Source organism: Herpailurus yagouaroundi, unplaced genomic scaffold (genome assembly GCF_014898765.1).
Source record: "Herpailurus yagouaroundi ecotype Mexico unplaced genomic scaffold, PumYag 159, whole genome shotgun sequence".
NCBI lineage: Eukaryota > Metazoa > Chordata > Mammalia > Carnivora > Felidae > Herpailurus > Herpailurus yagouaroundi.
The window spans coordinates 11344186-11362008 of NW_024412400.1; the positions used below are offsets into that span (position 1 = coordinate 11344186).

General features: G+C 50.4%; 1 protein-coding gene across 4 annotated transcripts in view; it reads left to right on the forward strand.

The window, feature by feature from the left end:
* The window catches only part of OSBPL10 (oxysterol binding protein like 10), a 313330-nt gene that overhangs the window by 269595 nt on the left and 25912 nt on the right, over positions 1 to 17823 (forward strand). For 3 of the 4 annotated variants that reach the window (XM_040479982.1, XM_040479985.1, XM_040479983.1), the window contains one exon: positions 7002 to 7151. The exons of the other annotated variant lie outside the window; for it this stretch is intronic. In XM_040479982.1, the coding sequence (XP_040335916.1) occupies positions 7002 to 7151 (150 nt within the window). The remainder of the gene's footprint in view (positions 1 to 7001; positions 7152 to 17823) is intronic. 4 annotated transcript variants of the gene reach the window in all.

The following is a 17823-nucleotide window of genomic DNA, read 5'->3' on the forward strand; positions in this document are numbered from 1 at the left end:
TGGAATGAGAAAAGGCCTGATGTTATTTGCTGTGAACGCCTCTCGCAGATATTTTTTGAAAGAACACCTGTCGCATCCTCTTGGCCTAACTGTGCCTGATTATCCTGGCTGATGACGAATGCCCCCTACTCCCTCCCCTCCCCAGAAGTGACTTCCTTCTACCTTCCAGGGTGTCTTTTCTTTAAAATGAACCTTTCTGCAGGTTGGCCCCTTTGCTCAGGAAGAGCATCTGTCCTTCCAGTCTGTGCGAGCCAAGTGTGGTAAATGTGTGTGTATGTGTGGTTAGAGCAAGAAAGCCAGCGCGTCCACTGGGAGGCAGCAGAAGGATTGTGATGTCAGTGGCAACCAACTCAGCGTCTCCAAAATGGCAGCGGGGACAAGCCCGCTGTGTGGACATGCTTGTGCTTGAAGCTGTCAAGGATTGGAGCCAACTCTTCCGCTGGGTTACCCCCGCACAGTGGCCTCATTGTACCTACCTCCAAATGGCAAGATAAGGTCCCCCAGATCCGGTGGTGGCCTGCGAAGCAAAGTTGGTCACCCAGCTTTGGACGTGGCTCCACAAAGAAGGCGGTACACGCGAGGAGGCTTCAGTAGCCGCCCTGCGTCAGGGCCACGGGGCGTCAGCTGCACAAGACATCACCTGAAGACATGTGTCTGGCATCACGCCGTTTGGTATGACTTCTGACAGAGGAGAGCATCTTTCCGTTCACCCGGGAGACCCTCCGCTCAGCGAGGATGGCCTACCTTGGGGGACTTGGAAACAGGCACAAGAGAGACTCCTCTGGGGAAGAAATCCCACCTGTGCTAAGTGCGGGAAGGACAGTAGGTCATCAGGAACAGCTGTTTTACATTCATATGACACAACTTTATGTCTGTGTGTGTCCTCAGGGGAAATAGTTTTTCCAAGCGTGTGATACAGTGAGTGCCTTGCACTTGAGAGTCATGTGATAAAAATGTCTTACTGGGGAATGAGGGAGAAAAACGCCAAGTGAGATTTGCTGGACTGCTGGCCATCTTTGTATGCCCCGTGCTATGCTAATGCTATTCTATTGACTTGTGTGGGAAGTTGGACTGGGTCTTCAGAAACAGCTGTGCCGGTGTTCATGACCTTGGCTATTAGATGGGGCTCCTTGGGATATAAAATTTTTATGAATGTGAAGATAAACAATGAGGATCAAGTAATGATTGTGATAATTTGGTTAAATATGCTATAAATATTGGAGTGAAAAAAATGACTAGAGATATAAGGGACTTAATACTTGGTTTTATGGATTCCATACAGGTCGTCAACAACGGTAACACCGTTATCATCAGAACAAAAAAATTGTTTCAGTAGTTGGTCCTGGGCACTTGTACCTCTTAGACACCCCGAACTCCTTGCTTGTCTTTTAATATTCGCTGTGTTTATTTGTCGCCTTTCTCTGTCTTCCATTTACCTCTTCTTTTTTTGTTTTTTCATTTACCTCTTCTTCCAATCTCTCTGAAGACCCCCTCAGCCTCTATCCATGTTTCAACTTGACATTCCCTATTTTTTCTAGAACCTCTCATTTTCTAGCAAACCAATGTCTATTTACTCCTATCTGAAAAGTAAGCAAATGTGTGTTTGTCCTGGTAGCCATTATTGCATGTTACTGCATGTTCTGTGTAGTAGCAGAAGCGAGAAATAAGTCATGTAGGGGGACACCTTGTTGCCCGGTTGCTCCTTTGGGCTGCTGCTGCTGCTGCTGCTGCTGCTGTATATCATAAGGTTTCTCTCGTTTGAGGGTGGATATCTGAGGGTGGTGTTTTGGGTCTTCTCCCCCACCGTCCAGCTTTCTGTGACCCTCAGAATATCAGATGTTCTTTTTGACATGGCTGGGTTTCCCCATTTTCGCCATAAAGACGATATCTGGACAATGTTTGGTTCTTACTATTCAATACCAAGGTTCTTGGGTCTGACTCAGTTTACCCTGTGCCTAGGCAACAGTGTGGGGGGAGAGATGCCAGCCTCTCAAAATGTTGGGCTGCAACATGCTTGCTGATGGAATAGAATTTGATGTCGTTGTCTAGCTGCCTGTATTTTCTGTCCTTGGTCAGGTAGACTTTTAGGAGAGCTGCAGATCACTTGAACTCAGTGGGTATGTTTTCTGATGAAGATATTCTTTACTTAAGAATACCTGTTCTAGGGCACTCATTTGGGCGACAGATGGCAGCAGGTGCCCATCTCAATCTTTGTTACAGTAGAGCCCACCTACCTGCATGTGGGCGATCTAAGGGCTGTAGCGTGGCCTTGATCCACGTTCAAGAGTAAATAGTCGTCTTTAAAGGTCGAATAATGTAGCCACCTAGGCTTCTCTCATAATGCCTCAAATCTAAGGATTCAGCCCTTTGCATTAAGACACTAGGTTATTAGACATTTACAAATAAAGAGAATGTTAGTAAATCAAACTACTCAAGCTGGCCTCAGCTCTCTGAGAGCCAGTTAAGCAAAGAGGAGAGATTGTCGTGAAGAAAGAGGGCTGGGTTGCATGCGCTTTGTCTGAGGAAGGGGAGCGGGTGCAGGTGTGGGGGTGGAGTGAGACCCGTGGCAGGGAAATGAATGGACCTCGAACATAAATGTCTGTTTCATGGTTTTTCCTGGCACTGACTCAAAATGTAGTTCAGTTACATATGTGTATTGAATAAAATAGATTGGAATTTCTGTCTTGCTTGGAACTTGCATTTGTATTGCAGAATTAAGAGTTTGGGTACGAAGAAGAGGCGGAAGCAGAGTTCTGTGTTCCCTTCTGCACTGGTGTCCCCCTGGAGGAGGCTTGTTCAACCCACGTCAACCTTAACCCAAGTCACGATTTTGCTTCTGGCTTTGGCCCTTGGCCGCCGCCTCACGGATGTGTTGCCCGTTGCCAGATGAAAAGCGGAGGTCTGTGGTGACATGGCTGCAGATCCTGTGGCTGTCTCTGACTGGAACGCGTCCCATCCTGAGAGTTCATCTCTCTTATGGGGTCTGAGGCCCCTCGTTCCTTGAGAGGCCTGAGGTCAGCCCAGGGGCAGATCCTCTCCCAAGAATCCAAGGAGAACGTGGGCCGTCTCTCTCGAGAAAATGTCCAGATACACAACTTTTGTATCAAATATCAAAGGTAGCGGTAGATATTTTTAGGAATGTCCAAAATGCCCAGATTAAGAACCTTTGCTCTGGGGCACAAGTCCCTTTGCAGCCACCGAGGAGTGTCCCCGAACCCCAGCCTGCTGCCAGGAAGCTTTTTCCTGTCTGTCACATTTACTCGTCCTTCCCTCTACTTGCTAATAGATACGAGTCACTTCATTTTTGTAGCATCATATGCCCTGAGGTGCTCATGTGGTAGAAATATTGACTCATTATTTTTGTTTTTATTGAAAGCCTCATTTTTCCAAAGCCTGCTTCTCCTTAAGACATATTCTGATTCCATTTTATCTTCAGGTTGGCATACGTTTTTATGGCTGGGCTGGCTCATTTGCAAAGGTCTCTGGGGGATGGCAGGACGTGACGATTGTTCTTGCTCAGTCTTAGGAACTTTCTCAGCATTTATAAAACCATGGCCCGGGTCAGTTGTTCTTCTGAGATTGAGAAACGCTGGATTTCACAGCAGACAGAATTGACAAACTCTTGACCCCAAAGGGGAAGAAGTCTTTTAGCCTTTAAAATGCCAGTGAAGCCTTGTTCTTCAAATTCTGCATTTCTTGGTGGTGCCCGTTGACAGTGGCTGCTTTGTGGATGCTGGCAGATTTGTATGTACATTGCCAGCCGACCTCTTTCCAACAGGGTTGACCAGTCGGATACTCCTACCTTCTCTCCTCGTGCCTCCATTTTGGACCCAACAGAGGGTGGTCTTCCCTTTCTGCAAAACACTGCGTTCCATTGTGGGTAGAATCGGGGCCTTCTTTCCTCTAAGATGTTCATTAACAACATGATAAATGTTGGTGGTAAAAAAAAAAAAAAAAAACACCTTTTTTTTTTGTTGAAAAGTTTTTTTGATGTTTGTTTATTTTTAAGAGAGAGACAGAATGTGAGTGGGTTGGGGCAGAGAGAGAGGGAGGCACAGAATCTGAAGCAGGCTGCAGGCTCCGAGCTGCCAGCACAGAACCTGACCCGGGGCTCGAACTCACAAGCTGTGAGATCATGACCTGAGTCGAAGTCGGACGCTCCACCGACGGAGCCACCCAGGCGCCTCCTTTTTTTTTTTTTTTTTTTTCCTTAAACCCTGAGTATTCACTTGAGTTTGAGTGGGAGAGGGTTTTGCAAATCCTACCGTAAGAAAACAGGCATATTCCCAGGAGTTCTGGGAGAGAAAACTATGGCTGGGTCCTCGGTTAAGCTTAGGCAGTTGGCTGAGGATCCAAGCCAATGATGTGTGTCAGACTCCTCGTGGCTTTTCTCCCCTTGGCAGGACTTGAGGGCCCCCACGAGCTCTGGCCTCCATTCCCCCCGGAGTGAGTCCGCTTCTGGGGCTCCTGCACCAGAATAGCCATAGCCAGTGTCTCTGTGAGAGGCATCACCAGCCACAGAGGAAATGTCCTATGGATTGAAGTAGGAGGAGCTGGAGAGGTTTGTGCGCACACTGATGCATGTACTTAGTATCTCGTGGCAGGATCTCGTAGAAAGATTTCCTGGCTGCCGGAAGTCGGGGACAAGCTGGGTCTAATTTCGAAGCATGGCAGGCAGCAGAAGGGAGTGTGGTCCCAGGTCGTCTCTGAACGCGGTGCACCGGGTGCGGCGCATCGCGTGGGGAGGATGGAGCTTTCCCTGTGTGCCGGTGTGTGCACGAATGGGACATCACACTTTCAGAGGAAGGGATCATCCTTTGCCTCATCAAGCTTCTGGCAGCCTCACTTGAGCAAATGATTTGTGCGGACTGCGTTCAGTACCGCGTTCAATTCCAAGCAGGAGCGATTGCACTCGAGATGCAGCTACCTCTCCTGTTGAGACGTTTAAGGGCTTTGCATGCCGCCGTCCCCGCTTCCCCCAGAGGGTGCATGCTGGTAGCTTGATTTGGTTTTGATTGTCCTTTTTCCTCCCAAATCAAGATGCCCGGGGCGCTGTCCTCTTCTCCTCCAGGCGCCCCTGCATTGAGGGGAAAGCTGCTAATAACTCACCACTGCCCACCAGGTCACCACGAAGGAAGAAGCGACCCGCAGCACCTTTGCCATGGGGAGGGATGGCGTCTGGGCTTTCTGACTTCAGTGGCATCTGATTGGAACCGTAGACTCCCAGCGCAATGAGACAGGCCTGCGTTTCAAAACTGAAATCCAGAGGAGGGAGAACGAAGAGTCAGGAGGGGCAGGCTGGTGGGAGGGTGGCCCTGCTTTTCCTGGCCTTTCAGCCATTCTGGCTCAGCGGCCTTGGCAGCGGCCGGCACGGAGGCACAGCAGATGGGTGTCCAGGAGGTGAAGCTAGAGGAGAGGCAGGGTGGCCTCCGGAGCCCCGCCTTCTCCGACTTTCCAGCGTTAGAATCAGGGCAGCCCAGTCCCCGCCGACTTCATCTGGCTAGTCCTTTCTGGAGCAGGATGGGGGGCGGGGCCCCCAGTTATTTCAGCATACTCCCAGCAAAACAATTTTCCAGGGACGTCAAACAACACGCATTGCGATGAGACTGGAGAACAAGGCACACGGTGGAGGAAAACGCACCTCTTCTTGGCGGGGGGAGAGCCTACCGCCGTGGGCTTCATTCAGGTCTCCCCAGTGGTCTCTCCAGAACTGGGGGTGTTCAGAGGTGACTGAGAATAACTTGAGAAGTATGTCTGTAGAAAAACGTCTATTTCAATGGGAAAATGTTCAAATGCCTACCCCAGGGGAGAAGAGCATCGTGTTTTCTCCGTGGAGTGTCGGTAAGGAACGGCCAGCACATTTAGGTCAGGCGGGTCAGTTACAGCCACCTCGATCTCTATAAGATAGAGATCTTTGGGTGTTGGAAGTGCCTTTAGATAAAAGGAGAGGGGCCTAATGGAGTTGATAAATCATTACTTTTTGCAGAGACGTATGGGCAAGTCTGTGTCTATTTATATTAAATACCTTGAGCTGCTGCATTTGTGTCTACTAAGCGTATTGGCCTGACCTGTCATCGGTAATTAGAAACAATTGTGTAATGTGTTTGCAGAGTGCATTGGCTTATGTATTGACAAGCAGCGTAAGAACACAGGTAAATGTGGAAAGGGGAATTAAGCTTACCTCTTTCAATAGAATTCCAAGGACAACTATCCATTATAGCCAGAGTTCTTGATGTCTGGGACTTGGAAAATGTGGTGCTCAGCCCTCTTGCACATTCCGCTCGCCACTTGCCTGTTTCCTACGCAATTTGAAAAATCGGAATCCAGCAATGGAATGAATGAACTTGCATTGAGGAAAAGCAGGGTCTGTTGGAGAGCACAAATGTGAGCACTGTAAAATTTTGGTGTGTCTCCTTAAATTTTTATTTTTGTCACCCTTCCTGAATTAATGCCAGCTCTGAGACTTTTTTCTTTTTCTTTTTTTTTTTCACACTTGCCGCAGCGATATTAAGTGATGTGAGTAGAAACAGTCTCAGAGTAAATTTTCTCGTCACTAAGGTAATTTCAGTCAATTCCAGGAGCATCTGCCTTTCGCTTATGAAACAGAAAAGTTTACATTAGATATAAGGTGTTCTGGGTTGTGCAAGTTAATAGAATATCGTATGGGAATAGTCCAGGTAAGGGAGCTCAGACCCATGTAGCTTCTTGAGCAGAAAACTTTTGTTGTTGTTGTTGGGTAAGGTCCTTAGGTCGGAGAGTTTACGGGTAGGGCGCATGGTGGGGAAAATGAACGGGCGTGTGGTGGGCGGCCTCGCCCAAAGGGCCCGCACCCCCGGAAAGGGTCCCTGTGTCGCCCCATATGGCTAATAGCACTGGTTCACAGAGAAACTCTTTCTGGGGCAGGGTTGAGCTCCTGTCGTTGCTGAGCCTGTGGGTCCCTGTGCTGTGCTTCTGACTTCTGCTGGACCAGCTGGTGATTTGTATCGATGATCTTGTTTTAGCCAAACTCGGGCCCTGAACTGGTTTTGTCCGAAGATGAGGACAGTGACACTGAAGACAAAGAAGAGACAGAATTGGGTGCCATGGAGGATCAGCGTAGTATAATTCTTCATCTCATTTCACAGCTCAAACTGGGAATGGATCTGACCAAGGTAGGTTGGCGCGTCCCACTGGGTCTGCGGCCAGTGGCTTGGGTTCTGTCTTCCCTCACCCTGCCCCCCCACCCCCTGCCAAAGCCTTCCCTGCTCTCATTCTGTTCGCCGTGGGGAGATTGGGAAAACAGAGCGGGGAAAAGGCCAGAAAGGCACTCGGGCGCAGGTATCCCGCTTATGATGTGAACGGGTGTGTTGTTTTACGTCAGTACTCATCTCAGAGTGTGAGCCTGGCATTTGACTCCCTGGAGAAGCTGCTGCTTTAGCAGGGCAAGGAGAGCATGAGAGGAAGCACAGGAGTTGGTAGGGAAACTTCAGCGTAGGACTTCTTGGTTTCCTGCTGTGTTCCAGAAAAAACTAAAGGTGTAGAGACAGACGCGGCCTGTTGGCCACAGACAGAACGGCAGGGGGAAGGAAAATGGCGGACCCAGGAGTGAGGCCACTGTGCGCCTGGCCGCAGCCTGCCGCCAGCTGGCGTTGGCTTTGACAGCTAGTCCCCGACGGCAACCTTGTTGGGGATTCAGATCCCACAATCCACCTGCAGAGAAACAGCCCTGCCGTTTGGCAGAAGGGCAGCGGACTCTCCCTGGTGCTGTGCTCGGCCAGGATTCTTCCTGAGGGACGGCGTCAGGAGAACCCAGTGTCCCGACTACTGATGGTTGAGTTGATGAGCCCACAGAGATCCTCCCCCGCCCTGAGCGGGAGCTTCCTTCTGGAGGCAAGCAGGGAAGGCGATGTTGTACGTGGCTGAAGGGTTGTACGGTGGCATAGGGCCGGGGTGCCCAGCTGGTTGCATTTCTAGCCAGATACTGAATCCCGTCGCCTCCCTGGAAGCGTGTGGTGAGATGAGAGGGAGTGAGCAGGGCTGTAGAGGGACAGCTACTGGGAAGAGACCCGTGGTGGGCTGGGGAACGGAGGTTCTAGAACCTGAAGGCCAGCCAGACGAATGTGGACATACCGGAGAGGGTCAACACCCCTGAAGGCATCGCCCAGGGAAGCCGCCTTGAGGGTAGTTGGTTTGTTTGGCTGTCACCAATGGTCTGGATTCCAGAGAATGGGGTGGGGGGGGGTGGGGATGGGGAGGGGTGGGAGATTCTTTGAAGAGGAAGATGACAAGATGCAGAGGAGTTGGGAGCTTCAAAGATGACAGAAAAGCCTTTTCTGCACAGTGTTTTTCTGTGTTTGAATGTGAGTGTGTCTGATATTCTGGGGAAAAGTGGCACTTTAAACAAAACAGTGGCTTCACACTGGGGAGGCCTGACCTCAGAAGGTTCCCCGCCTTGGCCGCTCTCCGCCCTCTTCTTCGATCTGCCCGTCAAGCTGTGAGGACCTGTTCTGCATTATCCTGCCTGATTCCCTACATTTCAGCCTTGTAGCTGTAGAATGCTCTTGTCCTTTTTACTAGAGGGATCATTTAAATGCTTGCCTTTTAAAAAGCTACTGCTTTTATTCTTGTGGATTCATAGACACTTGAGCAGAGCTTGAGTTAAGATCTGGTGGAAGGAATGTGGGTAATTACACCGGTATGATCTAAAACCACATTTCCAAACTGTGGGTCGTGGCCCATTTAGTCGGTTATAAAACCAATGTAGAGAGTCAGATGATCACTTCTAAAAAATGAAATCAAATACGACGGAAAATCTCAGCGCGTGCTGCACACGAAATTTTTATCTTAGTTCGGTTGACACGTGTAGTGGGTCACAACGTAAAACATATTCTCCTTGTGGATCGTATTAAAAAAAATATTTGTAAAACAGTGATGTAGAATCACGGAGGGTATAGGAAAGAGAACGTCAGAGTCGCTCAAATTGTCCAGGTCAGATGTGGAATAATACAATAAAAGGCCGAAGGGACTGACTTACAGCAGGTTGAGGGTCTGAGAGATATCACATTACGGCTGTTTTATTTAAAAATAAATCCTAGGAACTGTGCATCTTCTGTTATTATTTTGTTAGGAAATAATTGCTGTGCGTTTCTGGAGCCATGGTTCGTTCCTAAAAGAGCAAATGTTATGTTTATCCACTACTCAGTGGGCTCTTTGAGAGAAAAGCTTCTCTGGCCCATAGCTCATTCAGTTTTTTGCTGGGGAGGAGCTATTATTCAAAAAGCAAGGGAAGGTTTGATGAGCTGGAATACTTGTGAGAGGAAGAGGTACGCCTTCCACTGCATCAGAGAAAGGTTGATGAAAGGCCCTCTTTCCTTATTGTCGCCTTTTCTCTTCTTTTTTTTTTTTTTTTTTTAAATTTTTTTTTTTTCAACGTTTATTTATTTTTGGGACAGAGAGAGACAGAGCATGAACGGGGGAGGGGCAGAGAGAGAGGGAGACACAGAATCGGAAACAGGCTCCAGGCTCTGAGCCATCAGCCCAGAGCCCGACACGGGGCTCGAACTCCCGGACCGCGAGATCGTGACCTGGCTGAAGTCCGACGCTTAACTGACTGCGCCACCCAGGCGCCCCTCGCCTTTTCTCTTCTTGACGTTTGCCCGTGCCATTAAGTTAAGCTCGTGCTAACTTGGCAATGGAAGCACTTAGCCTGAACGGAGCCTCCGATGAGCAGGCAGATTAAATCTTCTTTGGCTCCAGAATGGAGCTCTGGTCCCTCTCCGTGAAACAACTGTATCGCTCCATCTTTCAGGAAGTGGGAAGTATTGACACGTCCACAAGTCACCGACACACGTGGGCATCTGGTGCCGCATTTTGCCTTAGTTAATGAACTGTGGCCACCAGACAGGGCCGGTTTCGTGGACGTGTGACCAGTGGAGTCCCACAGCCCCCCATGCCCAGAGGCATCCCATGCTGGATTGAAGGTTCTGCTGTTGCTCTCTTGAAATTCTTAAGAATTACGAAGAAGGGGACTTCCATTTTCATTTTTCACTTTGCCCCACAAAACATGCGGCTGGTCCTGCCCCTGGAAGCACTCCTGTGCGCCCTCCTTCCTCGGCCGGCCTTCCATAACCCCGGGTTGCCGGTGAGTACCTCCGCTGTGTCACCTGCTGCATGTCCACAAATCGCGGGTAGCCTGGAAAGGAGACGGAGAAAGGAGGACCCGCAGAAAGATGGTGGGCCACAGGAGGGCTCTTTGAGTTAGGGACATTTAGGTTGAGCCTGAAGGATGAGTGGACATTAGTGGAAGGAGTGAGAGGAAGGGCGTTCCTGGTGGAGGGAACAGCATGGGCAAAGCTGCCGAGCATAAGGCGGCGTGGCCAGAGTGCAGCACGTGCTGGTGAGTGGCACCGTTGAACCTGGAGTGGGTGGTGGCGTCAGGTCCTGCGGGGACTTGTGGGTCACGTGGAGCTGGGTGAACCCGATCCTGAGGGCAACGGGAAAGCTTTGGAGGGTCTGAGGCTGGTGAGACACGCCACGTCGTGTTCAGGAGCTGCTCTGCTCCAACCTGGGCTCCAGGGAGCGGGGCCCCGGGAGCAGTATCCGACCTTTTCAACCTAGTTTTCGGGAACGTGAAAGACAACATTTAGTAGCGCCTGTACTCGCATATTCGTTGAGCAGCCTACCTGCCAGGTAGCGTTCTAGATGCTGAGAATGCGGCAGTGAACAAAACGTTCCGATTCCACACCCTCCTAGAGCTCGGGTGATAACGGAAGGAGGCAGGCAGCAAACGAGAGAGAAGAAGAGAGTACAGAGGTGGGAAGAGTAGCGCAGAGAAGCAGAGCCCGGCAGTGGAGGCGGGGATAGGCCCCCCTAGAGACGCTGCTCAGGGTGGATTCTGCCAGGTGACACTGGAGTAGAGACAAGATTCGGGTGAGGAGGTCAGCAGGAGATGGCGTATGGCAGTCTGTTCTGGCCAGAGGGGACAGCGGGTGAAGAAGGCCTGTGATGGCCCTTGTTTGGCATGTTGAGGGTAAGCAGGGACGCCAGTGTGATTGAATCAGAATGCCCCAGTTGGCAGGAAAGGAAGTTGGCAAGACAGGAGGGCTGGGGCCGGGGTGGGGGTGGGTGCTTCCTAGGACGCTGTAAGGACTTGGGATGTTTCTCTGATGGCGTGGTGGCCGCTGGAGAGTTTTGAGCAAAGGAATGCATGGCCTTTCTTGTACTTTTAAAGGCTTATTTTGACTCTTGGGTTGGAAGGTAAACTGGGGCTGGGCGAGGAGTGGGGTGCGGGCAGCAGGGGAAAGAGTAGAAACGGGGAGGAGGTGAGAGATGATGGTGGAGTGGCAGATGTCCCAATAGGGTATGGATGTGCCGACTGCATGTGGATTGGATGTGGAGTGTGAGGGAAAGAGGAATAAGGAATGACTCTTAAGGTTGCGATCTGAGCAGCCGGAATAAGAAAAGCTAGAGCTGCCCTTTGTTTCGTTTACCCACTGCTGAGGGATTAACCACCTCAAATGTAGTGGCTGAAAATCACCATTTTGTTTGTTCACAGTCACACCATCTGAGCTGGGCTCAGCTGGGCAGTTCTGCTGTCGGTCTTTACCAAAGGTCGCTCGTGTGTCTCTTGTCAGTTGGCCGGTTGGTTGTGGGCTGGACTTGGCTGGGACAGCTGGGCTTCTCTCTCTCCATGAAGTCTTAGGATCTCTCTGTTTCTCTCTCTCTCTCTCCTTGTATCCCTCTCACATGGTCTGTCTAGCTGGGAAGCCAGACATCTTACACGGTGGCTCAAAGTTCCCGTGAGGACAAGAGTGAAGCTGATACGCCTTTTTAAAACTTAGACTCCTGGGGGCGCTGGGTGGCTCAGTCGGTTGAGCATCCGACTCTTCATTTCGGCTCAGGTCATGATCTCATGGTTCGTTAAGTTCGAGCCCTACTTCGGGCTCAGCACTGACAATGCAGAGCCTGCTTGGGATTCTCTCTCTCTCTCCCTCTCTGCCTCTGCCCCTCCCTGTCTCTCTCAAAATAAATAAATAAGCAATAAAACCCAAGCCTGCAAAGTGGCACAGTGTCACTTCCCCTGTACCGATCAAAGCAAGTGTGCATTCCAGGAGCTGGAGCTGTGGTTCATTGGAGGCCACCAGGGCCTCTCTTGACCACCGCCCTTTACGGAGAAGGGGAAGACCATGGGAAGATGTTGGGGGACATCACAAAGTTATCGTGGCTCTCTTAGGTCTGAGATGTCCATTCATTAGGCTTCCAAGGAGAGAGGATGTGTAGGCAGTTGGTATAGAAGTCTGGGGCTTAGGGATGAGGTTCAGGTACAAGTTTGAGAACAAATAAGGAACCGAATGCGTTTGAGGCCAGGAGTTGGCAGTGGGTTCCTCTAGGAAGTGAGTAGAGATGCAGGGATGAGTTGTGCGACACCCCAATACATAGAGACTGGGGACATGAGAAGGATCCAGGAAAGGAGGTTGAGGAGGGCGAGCCCGGGAGCCAGGACAGAAACCAGGAGTGTGATGTCATGGAAGCTACAGGAAGAGGGTCCTTCCAGGAGAAAGGAGCCATGGGCTGTGTGGATCTGCTGTGGAGGCGTCAAGAAGGGTCAGGCCTAGGAACAAAAATCGTTTGTTTTTGTCGGGTCTGATGGGGTGGGTTCGAGGGAGAATAGGAAGAACAGTGCTAGCCGGGAGTAGAGATGCTGTTCCAAGAGCTTTTGTATAGTAAAAGGGGAGCAGAAGGTTGGGTGCAGGCTGGAGGCAGACCTGGAATTGGGAGGCTTGGTTTCTGGAGATGTCTGGGTGCTAGTGGGAGTGGAGAGGAGCGGGAGGGGGAGGGGCGGGGTGGCCGCAGGGACCTGAGGAGCCAGAGGGCGTGGGGCCCAGAGCGTGGGCAGGGGATCACCCTTTGACGGGATGGTACAGAACCCCGGGGCACAGACACCGGGAAAGGGGCGGGAGAGCCAGGGTTAACCAGGTGGGTTGGCCGCACCCTAGCCGAGCTCCCTAACCTGGCTGCCTCAGTTTCTGTCCTGTGAGCCAGGGGCAGCTGTGCCTTCCACGGGGCTGCTCCTGTGCACGTGCAGCCGGTGTGCGAGGGCTTCCGAGCAGGGCCTGGTGCACAGTAGGTGCTGCGGCGATCTTGTGCAGCTCTCCGTGGACGGCTTTGCTTCTCCCGGTGACAAAAGAAGCAAGGGAGATGCAAGGGAAAGGGAGGCTTGAGAGGGATTGGAAGTGGGGTGGGGGACGGCAGTAAAAGGGTGTTCATTTCAGGGAGATCTAGAAGGTGAGGAGGGTGGCCACGTGCTACCACGGGGCACTTAAGGTTGCTCGGTCACGGATGGAAAGAGAGACCATTCAGCGTGTTGTCTCCTTCCCTCCAGGAAGCTGTGGCGGGAAGGGAGGCTGCAAGAGAGTGGTGGACAGAAGAGGGTCAACAGGCTGTCAGTCTTGGAGGCGCTGGGATGAGAGAGTGAGGTGGGACCTCAGGGGTAACGGGTGGAGAGAGAATGCTTCAAACTGAGATATGGAGGACGGTGGTAGTTATGGACAGCAACGAGGTCTAGGGTGTGCCGATTTGTGACCTACGGGGATTCCTCTGGGAAGGAGGGCGGTTAGTCTAAACCCCAGTTTTACAGGATCAGGCGGGAGGGAGATCATCTCCAACATCGGATTTTGAACCTTTCCTGATGGCACAGCTGATTCCATAGAGTAGGTGGGAGTTTTGAGGGTACCGACTGTGGTTAAAATAGTGCAAGGTAGGGGTGCCTGGATGGCGCAGTCGGTTAAGCGTCCGACTTCAGCCAGGTCACGATCTCGCGGTCCATGAGTTCGAGCCCCGCGTCAGGCTCTGTGCTGACAGCTCGGAGCCTGGAGCCTGTTTCCGATTCTGTGTCTCCCTCTCTCTCTGCCCCTCCCCCGTTCATGCTCTGTCTCTCTCTGTCCCACAAATAAATAAACGTTGAAAAAAAAAATTAAAAAAAAAAAATAGTGCAAGGTAGGGGTGCCTGGGTGGCTCAGTTGGTTAAGCGTCCGACTCTTGGTTTTGGCTCAGGTCATCATCAGATCTCGCGGTTTGTGGGTTCAAGCCCCACATCAGACTCCATGCCGACAGTGCAGAATCTGCTGGGGATTCTGTCTCTCTCCACCTGTCCCCTGCTCGTGCGTGTGCACGCGCTCCTCTCTAAATAAAAATAAATTTAAAAAACTTAAAAAGTGCAAGGCAGAGAGAGGGAGGATTGGGCTCTCCTCAGGTGATGAGGTCCCTGACCCTGAAGATATACGATGCATATCCCATTGTTACCTGAAACTGGGCTCACCTCTCCGTGGGTGTCGAGCCAGAAGACAGCCAAGCCAAAGACGAGGAAGAAGAAGGATTTTACTTGCAACAGATAAAAGAGAACACCAGGGATCTTTCCCAAAGCAGTGTCTCCCTAAACAACAAAATGGGGGAAGTTTAAAGCTAAGGGTGATACGTATTCACGAAGGGACTTGCACAGTGGGGAATACAGCGTGGAATTGGGGCAGAAGTCATCTTAAGGTGACAGAGTTCAGGTCAAGGTCAGGGGGGCCGGCAAGGGTCAGCATCCCTAGGTCTCGGACTCCACTCGGTCTGGCAGAGGAAAGATGACTCAAGAATGTGCATCAAGTCCATCTTCTGAATCAGCACTGGGAGATTTATCACTGATTTATTGTCTCTGATAAGACTGTCTCTTCTTCGCCGATAGCAGCTGTTGGTTCTTACCTCCTTTCACAAGGTGGCAGGTGGGGTCGCCTAAAACGACTGTTTTTATATCAAGAAAGCCTTTTTATATCAAGAAAGCCTTTTTATTTTTCCAGGGACCCCTAACTTTCTGCTCACACCAGCAGTTATGGTGGACAGGGTTCTCACTTTGAGAGAGAAGCTTGCCTGCACAGTTCTTAGACTTCGGTGAATTCTCCAAGAATCGCTTGAATTGTTCTGGTAGAACTATTTGTAAAACCAGTTGGTGATTTAGCGCACTGGTGTAGTCCGTTGACCCTGCGTATGACAGACCCCCTACAGCAAACAGCCGTGTGCTCACCGGCACGTGGGAGGAAGCGAGCGCTGTCATCAGCCGTGTCGTCTACGACGGCTGCCTGACCTTCCACCAAGTTGCTATATTGTCAGGGCCCTCCTCAACTGGTGTGACTGGTCACATGTCTCTCGGCGGCTTCTGGATCCTATAATGAGATGATAGACATCTTCGAATGTACAGGTTTTCTCCTTTTTGTTTTGTTTGTTTTTTGGGGTTTTTTGAGAGCGCACACATGCGAGTGGGGGAGGGGTGGTGGGAGAGAGGGAGAGGGAGGGAGCGAGAATGAGAATCCCAAGCAGGCTCCACGCCCAGCAAAGAGCCCGATGGGGGGCTCGAGCTCATGAACCACGAGACCGTGATCTGAGCTGAAATCAAGAGTCGGACGCTCAACCGACTGAGCCACCCAGGCGCCCTCGGGTTTTCTCCTGGCTACGTTGCCAGGTTCAGTCATGTTTGCAGAAAGATGAGTGTTGCTATGCTTGAGCTCCTCCTTCAGAGGGGGCGACTTTTGTGAGAAGGGTCCGAAGGGCCTGGGTTTACCCTGGAGCTGAACCCAGTGCAGCTGTGGGTACTCGGTGTTCTCTTCCCGCAAGTGTTGCGTCCACTTTCCGATGCCTTTGGCTCTTCTCTCCAAATCTTGTTTTTAATATGCTGTCAAGTAAAGCCCACTTCCTGTCCTGAGATGCTTGCCTTTTCGTAGAAAACCCAGTAGTAACCTGGCTTCCTGTCGGTGTGAATCTGTGTCTGGAGCGAGGCAGCATGTGTCCTGCCCATGTTATTGGCAGGAGCTCGTCAGCCCTGCTTTTCTAGGAAGACTTCCAGTGAGTGAGGGCGAGCCTTCTGGCCTCCTGGGGGCAGTGAGGGATCCAGCACAGGCCTTGACCCAGCAGAACTGGTTCTCATTCCGGCTCCCTACTTATTTGGCCTTTCTGGGCTGGAGTTTTCTCATCTGTAAAATGGAATTGTCATACCTGCTCACAGTTATTCAGGAGATCAAACAAGATCACGTGAAGCCCAAAGCACGGTGCCTGGCTTGAGTTCCACATATGGCTTAAGTTGGAAACATTCATACGCTCTTACCACACTTTCCCTGCTTTACACAGTTATTTCTCCTTTTGCTCCGATAATTCAGTGTTTGCAGAAGCATCAGAGGCGGTCCCAAGGGTTGCTCTGGTCATTGAGACTTTGGCTTCAGCTTTGTCACTGAAATGTTTTGTGACAAGTTTTTGTCTGATCCACACTGTTCTTAGCTTCCCCGGGTCTCTAGGTGAAGTAGATGATCGCTGTTTACAACAGCCACCAGCAGAATGAGCCTGCACTATGTGCTCGGTGGGCACTGGGCTGACTTTGCACTGTCATGTAATCCTCACAAAAACCTAGAAGGTTGGTATTCTTATGTCTCCCATTTTACAGCAGAGGAATTGAGTCTTGGAGAGATGACCTTGTCCAAGTAGACATGACGGTAGCCGCCCGGAGATGAGCGTCCACTCACGGCTTCCGATTCCCTAACATAAGCCAACATCTGGGACTCGGAGGGAACACAGGAGTTGATTTTCGCAGATGCTTCTCCCTCTATGTAGTAAATATCTTCTTGGAAAAAGTAAAATTTTATTTCAAACTCTTCCCATCCAGTTGAAGTTTTAACGAATGCCTTTCCCGATGTTCCAAGCACTGTGAGATCATGTGAAGGGAGCCGGCACTTTAAGGAAAGCCAGGGGAGCATCCCGTTGGCTAAGTAAAGAAATCTTTGCCAGTATGAATTATGTAGGCTTTACTTTGTAAGCTTGGATTTTTGTGTACATCCCCTTAAAGGAGTACATAGATCAATCTCGGTGGGTAGTTTCAGCCTCTCTGTGCCTGCTTGTTTGCACCGGGTGGGTCTGCCAGTCTACGGACAGAGTGTTTTGTAGATGACTCTCAAGGTTATTAAGTTAACTGATGTTTCTTTGGAGAAAATTGCACCTGCCCTTGGCCTTGCTTTGCAGAAACCTTCTGTGTTCCTGTATTAGGGGGAAGGGACGGACTCTCACTCTTTCTGGGGGCCCTCTTTCTCGATGGGCGATCAATTATTTCAAAGTTCTAAGAGCCCAACCTGAAGATTAGTTACTTACTTCTAGATTGATGCAACTTTAAACGTAATTAATTGTTTTCCGAGTCCCGAATGCAGATCTTTGCTTTTTTTTTTTTCTTTCCCCAGAGTCGTTCATTGTCTTAATTATGTTAATGGAAGAAAAGGCAGCCCCTATTGATGGCTCGATAAATCTGCAGTAGGGATTTCAGCCATTTGGATGCTGTCGGTCTGAACAGCTGGGCCATCACTCACGTCTCCATTGGAGGCAGACAGCCCAATTAGCACTCACCGCTTCTTGGCTCTGTACCTCCAGTGTCCATTGCCCAAGGAACAGATGATTAAGTGACTTATTTGCAAAGGCACGCACACAAGGCAGGGAGATCGTATGAGAGATAGAAATCGGCTTTAACGAAAAGTATGTTACCCTGCCCAAAACGTTTAGGATGCTGGTTTTGAAAGCCATTGATCTGATATTCTGTGCAAAGCACCGAAAAGACAGACCGATAGGCGACGGAAGAAGAAATGGTCATTCCACTCCCAGTCCATTCTCTTCCATCTTTCCAGGTATTCTGCTTTTTCCAGATCTGACAAAGCAGCAGCATCATTTCCAAGTGGAGAACATATACCTAGTGGGTTGGATTTGCTGTTGCCTGGGAGACCACATTCCCTGAGTCTGCAGTTCTGGGAGGGTTGTCTCTGAAAATTGATAAGTTCTGGG